The sequence below is a fragment of the Diospyros lotus genome, chromosome 14 (genome assembly GCF_014633365.1).
Source record: "Diospyros lotus cultivar Yz01 chromosome 14, ASM1463336v1, whole genome shotgun sequence".
Lineage (NCBI taxonomy): Eukaryota > Viridiplantae > Streptophyta > Magnoliopsida > Ericales > Ebenaceae > Diospyros > Diospyros lotus.
Window position 1 is genome coordinate 1,275,808 of NC_068351.1, and position 12,190 is coordinate 1,287,997.

Here is a 12,190-nt window from a genome sequence, read left to right on the forward strand (position 1 = left end):
ATATAAATATATTACATATATATAATATGTTTGTATGGGGTTATAAAAGAGTAAGAGGTGTTTTAGTCTTTTTCTTTGTTAAAAACATTCATAAGTCCATGAGAAACTTAGATTCCTAACCCCCTTATGGAAATCTTTTTGTGGGAAAGTTGCTTAAAAATCATTATCGGGAATCTTATTTCCCAGGATTCTTTTTATAAAAAAATTATACAAAACATGGAAATATAGATTCCCAACCTAACATTCTCAGGAATCTTAAATTTTCTCATATACCAAATGCCAAGGAATGTTACTTTTCGTGGTATTATCTTCCCATCTTCCTTCACTTTTCCTCTCTTCCTTCTCAAGCCATCACCGTCGACCACTGCTTCCTTCCTTCTCTTCCTCTCTTTAAGTTAGATCTACCACCACCACTGCATTCTCTTCCTCTCTTCAAGGCCATCACCGCCGCTGGCCAAATCCGTTACCACCGCTTCTTTCTTTTCCTCACTTCAAGACCAGATCCGTTGCCTTCGATTGTATTTTCACCGTGAAAGTGGTCCTGATCTATAAGGAGATAAGTCTTTTAGTCTGATCAACAACTATTTTTGACACAAATCCATTATATATACTTATGTATGCTCGATATGTATCTGGCCAGAAATTTAAGCTTAGATCTTTGAATATTAGGCCGTTGGATATTCGCGATTTGTATCTTATGCACGATTTTTTAGTTCTGATTGTGGCCTGGCTATTTTGGGTTTTGCTTTGTTTTTCTTGAGAGAAGATGAACCCTTGAATTGATTTTTCAGATCTTTGTTTTGCTCTGTTATATTATAGTTAAAAACATGTTGTACTCCTTGGATTGAAATAGCCATTAATCAACATTTGGAGCTGTTATATTTTGAAAGCCTACGGAAATGGAATTTATGGACAATAATATATACAATGTTAAAAATTATGTTTGTTGTAACTGCTGATTTTCTACTGTGGTGTTGCTTTACTGTTATAGGAATTCAATTGTTGTTATTGTTGTGTTCACGTGCTTGATTTTGGATCAATTTGCCCTTCCTATCATTTGACATATCACAAAGGAAGATGGGAATTTATAGGTTTTTCTTTTATAATATTTTTGATGACTTTAGTTGCTTTGTTTCATTGTCTCGCACTGTTTTAATTGTGGGAGGATGTTGATCATGTGGGATTTTGATGATGGGTCGGCCATACTTTTGATAGGTTGGGCGGTAACATTGCTGGCTCTAAATATATTTGATGTTCATAAAGTAAAAAATAATGTTATTTAAATGGTGACACAGTGTATAGTCGATTTTAAGATTTGTAAGAAGGGAAAATTCTTAAAGTGCAATGTCTTGAAGTGTCTTTGATGTGCAAATAAGACAGTTAGTTCCCCTTTATTATTTTATCATGTTGATGGATTTCTTTTATTTTAATAGTCTATTTGATATATTAAATTGTTGTTGTTCTGAGATAATGATTTATTTTTCTCTTTAATTAAATACCCATGAATCAACTCATGAAGTTTTTCTGTGACATTTGGCTTTATATATATATAAACCTTATTCGCTTACAGAGAAACTGCAAGTGACTAGGGTTACATGTAGTTGGACTCCTTGTATAGTTTTTAGGTTTGCATTGTTCCTACTAGCCATTGAAATTTTTGTTGATTTTCCTTCTTTTTTTTTTTATTTTAAAAGGGAGGCAGTCCTGTAGGAGAATTAACCTCGCTTATGTATCTTGCATTTTTCATGATTATTGATTTTAACATTTTGTTCCTCCTGATTTGGTTTGCTCTGCTGTAATCCCGAAGTCTGCTTTCTCTTGGTGAGTAAGCTTGTTTCTAAAATGTTGAGTTAGGTTTTGTAATGCCATCTAAGATCTTGAATACTTGTAGTGCCCTGTTTCACTGCTTGTGGCGCTGTATTGAAATGGCCAAACTGATAAAATGTGATGTAATTCCATTTAACATGTGTTTTGAGTTGTAGCAAATTAAGGATGTGTTTTGATGGAAGCACTGTTCTTAAAGGCGCTAGTCGGGCATCAGGCTGGCGCCTAGCGGCTAGGGCACCTAGGCGGAGCCTAGAAAAATTGCTGTTTTTTGTTTTTATTTTTTTATTTTTTAAACTTTGTGATGTAATTTAATGTTATTTTCAATTAAATCAAAGTTGAAAAGTATTAATAATGCAACATAAACCAATAATATAATAATAATGGAATGACAAGTGAAATATGGAATTGAGCATGAGAAAACAAATTGTTGTATATCAGTTTCGTACACCCATCTAGCACAATACTCACGAACAGTTTGTGTTATTTATTTAAAGACTGCTTCATTGATATTTTGCTGTCTTTTCGTTATTCCCCCACTCAAACAAGTTTCAGAACTGATCGAGGTTACAAACTTATCTATAGGGCCAAGAGTATGGGGCATTTTTTTACTACCTAACTCTTGCAATTCATCTTCATCATCCCCATTTCAAAAATATAAACAGAAGATCTAATCAAATCTTCCTCCTTCTTCTTATTCTTCTTCTTACTCTTTCCAAGAGTATGGGGCATTAAATATAACAAATAACCTCACTTAACATTCAAAATATTAATAACATATGACGCCAATGAAAAACGACATACATAAATATTGAGTTGTCATATTTAATATAATTGAAATAATCTAATTATGTATGCTTTATAAATAATGAAAACAACATACTAATTTTGTTTTTAGTAACTTAATTATTTATGCTTTATAAATAAACAACATACTTAATAGTTAATATAATTGTCATCATTTTAACTTTTGTTTAATAATATAATGAAAACAGAAATTATTTTCTGTAAAATAACCATAAACTTCATATAATTTTTGGCTTTCAATCTTCTTCATCATGTAAAAACACATGTATTATATATAATTAATAATTAAAACTAAATATATCTAATATATAAATAGAAAAGAAAAATAAAATAAAAAATAGAAACAAGAAAACGGAGAGAAAGAGAAACCGGAGAGAGAAAGGTTACGAAGGAGATGGAGCTCGTCGGTGGCGGAGGGCGGTGTTGATGAAGCTTAACGGCGAAGATGGAGCTAGAGGCAGCGACAACAATGTTGAGGTAGCGAGGAGGACGCGACAACTTAGAAGCAGTGATGATGGAGCTAGAGGCAGCGACGATGGTGAGTACCGGTGGGTCGATGGCGTTGAGGTGACAGCGTTGAAGCAGCGGCGACCTTGGGGTGAGAGGAGTATGAGAGGGAAACGGCTAAGAGATGAGATTAATAAATAAAATACCCTAAATCGGCTGATATATAAAGCAAAAATCCGGGCGGCCCAGGCAATGCGAGCTGCCTAGGCTCTGTCGCAATCGAGTAATTGGGTCGGCACCTAGAAGGCCCGACTAGGGCATACTCGAGGCTGCTAGCGGCTGCCTAGCGCCTAGGCGGTCACCTAGAGCAGTTTTTAGAGCGATTTTTAGAATACTGGATGGAAGGCGGTCAAGGAGCTAGCTCTCTTGTTCATTTTGTATATTGTAATGATAAGTGAATGCTCTCTACCTACTACTAGTACTACATAGGTGGTGATAACTGATAAGAGGTGGTCTATTGTGTGTGAGCTTCGCTTGTCTGTACGTTTTTTTATTTGTTGATGTTGCATTCCTCAAGTCTCTTATGCCTAGACAAAGAGGTAGAGTAGAGAGTTTTTCAATTAAAGGAACTTTCATCATTTTTACAATTAGAAGGATAGTTGAGATAGGTTTAAAATTCTATAGTACTATAATTCTAATTACTTTGCATTCTACACTCAAATTAAGAAATCGATTCTACACTCAAATTAAGAAATTGATTTAAACATTAGAGGTCCCATGTAAGAGATTTATCTGCACACTTAATCGATCTTCAGATTTTCAAAAGCAGGGGTGGATGTAGGGGGGTTGGCACGAGCTTCAGCCCATGCCAACCCCAACTAAACAATAATTTTACTATATATATATATATATATAATAACCCAGTAGCCCAACCCCCCCTCTTCTGCAATTATATATATATAGATAGTCCAACCTCCCAACTAAACATTATTATATATATATATGTATAGTCCACGCAACCCATTTCCCTCAATTGTTCCTTCAATTCGATGTGGCCGCCATCGCCAGAGCTCACCAGACTGTTGCTAGTTCGTTCATTTCACACACTACCGTCTGAAATGTCTCTTCAACGATTTAACCAAGAAGAAGAAGTGATGATAAATAAGAGAAAATCTGGTGTTGTATCTGGAATATCTCACTCTTTCCCTTTGACCCCCCTTCTTTCTCTCTCTTGTGAGCTGATTTTGCCTTTTCCGAATAGGGGCACTTTTCTTCTCCAACGAAGGAGGTTGTCGGCTTGGCGGTGGCTGTGAGATCCTTACTGTTTATGCCTTTCGACCATCTCCGCACAATCGAATCGAAGCCCATCAAACTTGCACTAAGCACAAGAAAAGTTCTATTTCTCCAGGTAATAAATATTTATTTATATTATTACATTTCAACATTTAATCATATTCTTAATAGTGGCAGAGAGCCAGAGAGTAAGCCTTGAATTCAACATTTATTAATTCATATTAGTTCAATTTTTTGTATATGTTCTTAAGATTATTCTTTATCTTGTTTTGACATATTTGTTTTATATTATTACATTTTGTTGGAGTAAAAGATGAAAAATTGAAATTAAGAGAACAAAAATATTTGTTGTCAAAGAGTCAATTTTTTTCATTAACTGTAAATGACTTTAAATACAAAAAAAAATTAATTAATGCATCCAACAAATAAGCAACTAATTAAATGGAGCATGTTATTAATGGATTCTGTTTAGGATAAATTAATGGAGCATCTTGGCAGTGGCAGAGGCATGTTTTCAACATATTTTGATAATTTTTTAATAATATACTAAATTATTTGTTCTATGAATTCTATTTAGGATAAATTATTTTATATTTCTTATTTTGTGGGGATTGCATAAAAACTATTATAATTTAAAAATATTTTTAGAGAACCCTATATATGTATATATATTTTTGTTCAAACACTCTTTTCATTTTTAATGAACTTAAGTAAACCTTAATAAAGTTAAATTAAATTTAATTAAAAATAAAGAATACAGGAATAATAAAAATTTAAAATTAATTTAAATCTAAAAAACTCTTTGCTACTCTTTTGGATTTTTGAATTGTTTTTTCCTTGTTGTGTTATTAATGGATTGTTATTTTTTGTTTTCGATTTTTAAAATTTACAAATGAAAGGTCAACCCCCTCCCAAGAAAAGTAAGAATTTGTATTCGTTCTTTTTAAAGATAGATCAATCTAATGAAACTGCAACTGTTGATGGATTGACCGAGGCACAACCTTCAATTCCTACTGAGCAAATTCCTCCAATTCCATCTCCATAAATTGAACATCCTTTGTCCTCAACCTCTGAATTGCAACCATCTACAGCCATTGAACGAGATCTAGGAAAAAAGAAAGCAATTATATGAACATCCTATTAATCTACGTGATGAGATTAGAATGGCATATCTAAAAGTTGGGCCTTATCAACCAAAACTTGTAGAGTATCCGAGGATAGAAGGAAAATCACAAGCTCGTCGTTTTCAGGAAAAATGGTTCAACTAGTTTCCTTGGTTGGAGTATTCGCCTACGATAGATAAGGCCTACTATTTCTATTGCTTTCTTTTTCAAATTTGTGGTAATTTGTCCAATAGTTCAGCATTGGTCACTATTGGATATAACAAATGGAAGAGAGTTAATGATGGATCAAAATGTACTTTTCTTACTCATGTTGGTTCATCAAATCATAATATGTGTGAGAGAAGAGCAAAAGATTTGATGAAACCATCTCAACATATTGACAAGGTGATGCATACCGTGACGAGGGAAGAAGTTGAGAGATGTCGGTTACGTGTGAAGACTTCATTTCGAAGTGTTTGATGGCTAGCATTTCAAGGTTGTGCCTTTAGAGGTCATGATGAATCTTCATCTTCATTGAATCGTGGGAATTTTATTGAGATGATACAGTTTGCGGCAGAATCAAATCCATAAATTGATAATGTTGTATTGTAGAATGCTCCACAAAATGCTCAATACATTGCTCCAAGTATTCAAAAAGAGATGTTGCACATTATGGCCAATAGAGTAAGAAGGATGATTCGGGAAGAAGTTGGGGATGAATGCTTTTGTATTCTTGTTGATGAAGCGCAAGATGCATCTTATTGAGAGCAAATGGCAATAATCTTAAGGTTTGTGAATTGTCAGGGTATTTTGATAAAACGTTCCTTTTATATCAAAAGCGTTAGTAATACCACATCAACAAATCTAAAAAATGAGATATCCAATATTCTTGTTCAACACGAGCTTCAAGTGAAAAAAATGAGAGGGCAAGGGTATGATGGTGCTAGTAACATGCGTGGCGCTTGGAATGGACTTCAGGCATTATTTCTTAGAGATTGTCCATATATATATATTATGTTCACTGCTTTGCCCATCGATTACAGTTGACATTAGTTTCTGTAGCTAGAGATATTGATGTTATTTGGCAATTCTTTTCTCTTTTGGACAATATTATCAATATTATCACTTCTTCTCCAAAGCGCGTTACTGAGTTGCAAGCTGCTCAAAGAAAAGAAGTTGAGCGTATGTTGGCTATTGGAGAACGTGAGTCAGGAAGTAGGGCTAATCAAGTGGGTAATTTGCAACAATCTGGATCTATTCGTTGGAGTTCTCATTATGACTCTACAAAGAGCTTGATAGATATGTACAACGCAACTTGCAAGGTGTTTGAGCATCTCAGTGTCCATTTTTCGAATGGAAGATCTCGGGCTGAAACTATTGGTGCTTACAAACAATTGAAAAGTTTTGATTTTGTGTTCAGCTTGCATTTAATGCATAACATTATGGGAATCACTGATGTTCTTTGTCAAACACTTCAAAGGAAATCTCAAGATATCTTGGCTGCTATAAAATTTGTTTCTACAACAAAAACACTTTTTCAAAAATTGAGAGATGATGACTGGAAAGAATTTTTTCAGAAAGTGAAAAGCTTTTGCTCAAAGTATGACGTTGACATACCTGATCTAGATAGCTTCTATAAGGTTGGTCCTTGTCGTTCTCGTGATCAGATTATAGTGGAGCATCATTATTACTTTGATGTTTTCAATGAAACAATAGATTTTGTACTTATGGAGTTAAATATAAGATTTAATGATACATCAATAGAGCTTCTCTCTCTTAGTGCAACTTTAGATCCCCAAAACTCATTTGAATCATTTAACAGTTGTGATATTTGTACACTTGCAGAAAAATTATATCTTGAAGATTTTTCACGACAAGACATTTATGCTTTGGAATATGAGCTGCAACATTACGAGCTAGATATGAAGAGTGATCCTTATTTTCAAGTTTCTACACTTGTTGACTTATGTCGTATTTTGACTGAGAGTGGAAGGTCGGAGACTTATATTATGGTGACTAAGTTAATTCGTCTTGTATTGACTTTACCTATTTCTGCGACTACTGAGCGAGCATTTTTAGCAATAAAACATGTGAAGACAGAACTTTGTAGCAAAATGAAGGATGAGTTTCTTTTTGATTGTATGATACTCAATATTGAACAAGAACTTGATGAGAAAATAGATCTAGATTCTATTATAGATGAATTTTATGTTTCAAAATCTCGTCGAGAATAATTTTAAATTAAATAAAAATGACTTTTGTTATATATGAATTTATTACATTAATTTTTTTAATTTCCAACCCTTGTGCTCTAAATTCTTGGATTCGCCCCTGTTCAAAAAGAGTTAAATCCATATGCTTTTTCACTATAAATAAATTTATTATTATATCTAGACAATAACAGTGAAATTTTTATTATATAAACAGTATTTCATATTTGTATTAAAATTTTAAAAATACATATATATTTTATATCTTATTTAAATTATATTTATGTTTTATCTTCCTTACCCAAATCCAAATCCAACTCTATTAAAAGTAGATTTTGACCAAATTAAATGACTCTGCACCCTCAAACAAATTAAAAAATTTCAGTCACGTCCCAAATCCCTAGCCCAAAATTCCAGTCAGATGCTCATCTCCCTTCTTCTCCCTCGCTGTCCGTCATCTCCGGCACCCCTCGTCCGTCGTTGCTGACCCAGAAGAAGGTGTTGCTACTGCTGTTTCCGGTGTCCCTCGTCCGTCGCTGCTGTTTCATCTTCCTCGCTCCGTTCGCCCTGTCATCTCCGGCGTCCACATCTCCGTCTTCTTTGCTGCTGCTCGCCGTCTTCTCCGTCCACGTCTCCGTCTTCTCCGGCGTCCACATCTCCGTAAAGTTGACTCGGTAATAATCAAATTTGTTATATAGATGTAAATTTAACATAGTTATTAATTAATTGTAGTTTTTATTTTAAAATTTAAAATATTAAATTTACTTACAAATAATCAATTTTATTATTCAAATATAAAGTTCAGGACTTTTATTAGGTGAATGTCAAATTAATTAATTAAATATTTAATTTGTCAGAATTATTATTTAAAATTCAATTTAATTATTTAAATCCATATTAGCAACCAAGAACATTGTATACTGGCTTCAAGATAAGATTGTTTGTTATGTAACCTGCAGCTGCAGGAGGTAATCAAGAACTACTCAACTGCTGCAAAAACCTTCACCACTAGGACATTATATGCATTATATTTAAGACATTAATAGCTGTGGTACTTAAAAGAACAGCTAGATGCCATTGGCCGGCCTTCTACTAGTTATTTTAGGACAATGCTGCGATTATTTAAATGAATTTTATGAATTAGTTGGTGGTGAGGCACTCCTAATGCCCTTTACAGCTTTATTGAAAATTTTCATGTCATATCAAAACTAATTTAGTCTCTGGAAGGAGTAATATTATTGATTAGAATAAGATTAATGGGGCTTTGGAGTGGGTAATGCTATTTTGTATTGCTCTGTGCCTTGTGCTTTAGCTCATGAGGCCGGAATTTGCTTCTTGCTCTTGGCTATCTGTTTCTTTGTGACTGGTACAAAAATATTTAGTGCCTAATACATTTGCTGTACTGGTTATGGATGCTTGGCATAAGAGCTGCTATGCTGCCATGTAATTTAACTACTTTTGAGCCCAAGATTGATTATGGTTGTCTGTCTTGCCTCTAGTGTTCCTTTTCCTGTTTCATTAGTTTGAACTTGTACAGGTTATGGCAGCTCCTCCATCATCAATTGATCAGGTGGAGACTGATGAAGAGTATGTATTGCTTGATCTGGATGGTGTTTTGAAGCAAGTTGACATTCCAGCAAATGCACCATATGTTCTATCTGTATGTTTGTAAACATTCAATGTCTATTTCTAGATTCTTTTAGCGCCAAGCACAAACTATTTTTACTTTAGCGTTTTCCTTTTATTTAAGACATAAATAATACTAATTAGATGATGAAATTCATATCATTTAATCACAATTCATCTATGTTGAATGCTAAAAGATTGTCAGTATCTGACTCCATTTGTTTCATTGTTCCTTACAAACATGCAGGGCTTGGATACGTTAAATCCTATTTTGATCATCAACGACAAAATAAAGCTGGTGAGTGAAAAGCTTGAAAAGGTTTTTAGTTCACTTCCAAGGGAAAATGCTACAACATTCTTGCTTTTGGATTTTCCCCTATTGGTCTATCCTTATGTAGCCATGAACTAATCTCTTACCATTCTAGTTTTTTTCATTTCTCTTCTTTATCCATAAAAGGCTTGTTTTCATTTTGATTCTATGATATTACTCCTTTAGGCGAGACATCATTTCGTGTGAATGAAATTTTACTCTGTATTTGCTCTAGCAAATGCCACGGCAACTATTTGTACTTCTTTTGCAGGAAACAATCTTTTAGTTAGAATTTTATTTTCTTTAATTCTACACTTTATTTATTGGTGCAAGCTTGGCATTTTTGCCTCTTGAAAATCACTGTGATGAAAAGGAACTTGATGAAATACTTTAGTGACTTCAATTATAATTGTACGATCATTTTAGTTTCTTCCACCTCACCTTTGTTTTGGTTAACCATGATAGGTTGTAAAAATTTTCTTTGAGTTACCATTTACTCCTCTTTGTTTATCTCACAGATTGGAGAATATGAAGAAACTATTGGAACATGCTTTGTTTTCACTGAAGGGGGTGAGTTGCATTCTTCTTCTATTATGCCAATGCCTTAAATGGATAAATTGTATTGGAATTTTATCTGTATAGTAAAACTGTCGAGCTCAGGAAAAAAAACATAATTGCTTTTCTCAGAGAATTATTCTTCACTTATTTGAACCTGACATGTCCTTTCAGTTAGCTAACTTGGAGTATCTTTTTCTTTGTGGAGAGCTTGTTTGATGAGGAATGCCAACAATCAAGCTGGGGTTTCTGACACCTTAAGACATTAGAATTTGAGAACTGTTCACGAGAGTCATCATAAATAGATATTAGAAAAGTGAAATGACAAAAAGTTAGCTGGCTAGATGCTCAAGTAGCTCATATCCACAACAAAGTTGAATGAATTTCTAATGTTGTGCATTCATCAACCATGAGTTGTGAAAACCAAATAAAACAGAAGATGCAAATGAAAACAGACCTCTGAACATAGACTTTGATAGATTCATGTTTGCTTTTTTTTTGGATAAATGAGTTTCAATGTGCATTTATTAAGATGTTATATGTGTGCATACTCGATTTGATTTGTTAAATTGAATGACATAAAGAAGATGTATTTTTCTGAAAAAAATAAGCATTTCACTGGAAGAAAAAGTGAGAAAAAAAGAACAATGTTGCTTTGAGGAAGAGAGCAAAACGTTTCATGTCCAGAGCATTGAGCTAGAGGATGAGAGTTTCCAAGGACTGGCCAACAAGAAGAGGAATGATATAATTTTATTTCAGTGGAACTTTTACATTCCAATCAAATTCTTTCCTTTTTTTTTTTCCTTTTTTGCTGGGCTCAATCAAATTTTCGACCCCCCTCTTATCACCTTCTGTTTAGAAATAAGGTCTAACTTAAATGTCTTGGCCTTTTTAAAGCTATGCCGATTTTAAGATTATTCAACGTTTCTAAACTTTGAGTATTCAATTGGGTCTCATAACAAGATTGCACTTTGGTCTAATCTTTTACATAAAGTCTTGTCTTTGTGATAGAAGTTGTGTTTTTGTGTTGAAAGAAACTTGGTTGACTCTGCTTATATGAGTGCATAGTTCTCTTTCCTTTTGTGAGGCATATGCCTTCACACTTAGCTTCCATCTGATATTTGAAAACTTCTCATGATCATTTGGGAAGTTGAGTGTAGTTGGGAGCAGAGTCCCTTTTTGCTAGATCATAGTCATCTTCTCCCACTAGGTTTGCAAAATCCAGCCTGCTCCGTTTCTTTGATTCCTAGTATATGCCATTTAATGACTTCGACAACCTACGAGAACTGGGCAGTTGTCTTCTTAAACAAAATCAGGCTGTAATGCCAAGCTGCAGCCGTTGTGCTGTGTCTTCCACTGCAAAATATGCTGCCATATTTTTCAGCTGTTCGGTTTGCTGGAAGCTTGCAGCTATGAAAGAGGATTCTATATTAATGGCTGAAGCAAGTTCCTTGTTTTGCAGAAGCAGCTCCCGTGGCTCATGAAGAGACAGGACCATCCGAAGTCAATCTCTTTTCGGGCAAATTCATAGTAGATCCAAAGCAAGCTCCATCAAAGGAAGTCAAGCCGATTGCCAGCCTCCAAAAGGTTCTGAAGTTCAGATTATTACCAGAAACCGACATCGAAGATGCAACAGCCACACAGACAAGCACATAATCAGGCCAAGAAAATGTAGATAGTCCAGATGTTATGGTGCATTGCTACCATAATTCAGATATCAGAGCAATCGCCCTTTTCAGTGTCATGGCCTCTGTTTAGATGAGCTATATATTTTGACAGAGACTGTGTTTTTTTGAGGCTAAATAGCATAAATAGGCATTAAATTTTTTATACTAAGATACAAAAAGGTTACTGAAATTTAATTTGTAGTTAAATGGTCATTGTATTTCATTGTAATACATTACTCTATAATTATCATTAATTGTTGTTAAAAGAAATTAATAGAATGGTGACATGGCTAACAACGAGAACAGACTAAATATTATAAATGGTTACCGAACTTTGCACTAAACTAT

At 34.0% G+C, this 12,190-nt stretch overlaps 1 protein-coding gene across 1 annotated transcript; it reads left to right on the plus strand.

Annotated features, from left to right (window-relative positions):
- Positions 1–8,027: 8,027 nt before the first annotated feature.
- Positions 8,028–12,111, plus strand: LOC127789783 (uncharacterized). The gene is made up of 5 exons (XM_052318772.1): positions 8,028–8,358; positions 9,222–9,344; positions 9,558–9,608; positions 10,139–10,190; positions 11,638–12,111. Exons 2-5 carry the CDS (start codon positions 9,225–9,227, stop codon positions 11,829–11,831), a joined length of 417 nt encoding a protein of 138 aa, XP_052174732.1. The 5' UTR covers positions 8,028–8,358; positions 9,222–9,224; the 3' UTR covers positions 11,832–12,111.
- Positions 12,112–12,190: the final 79 nt, after the last annotated feature.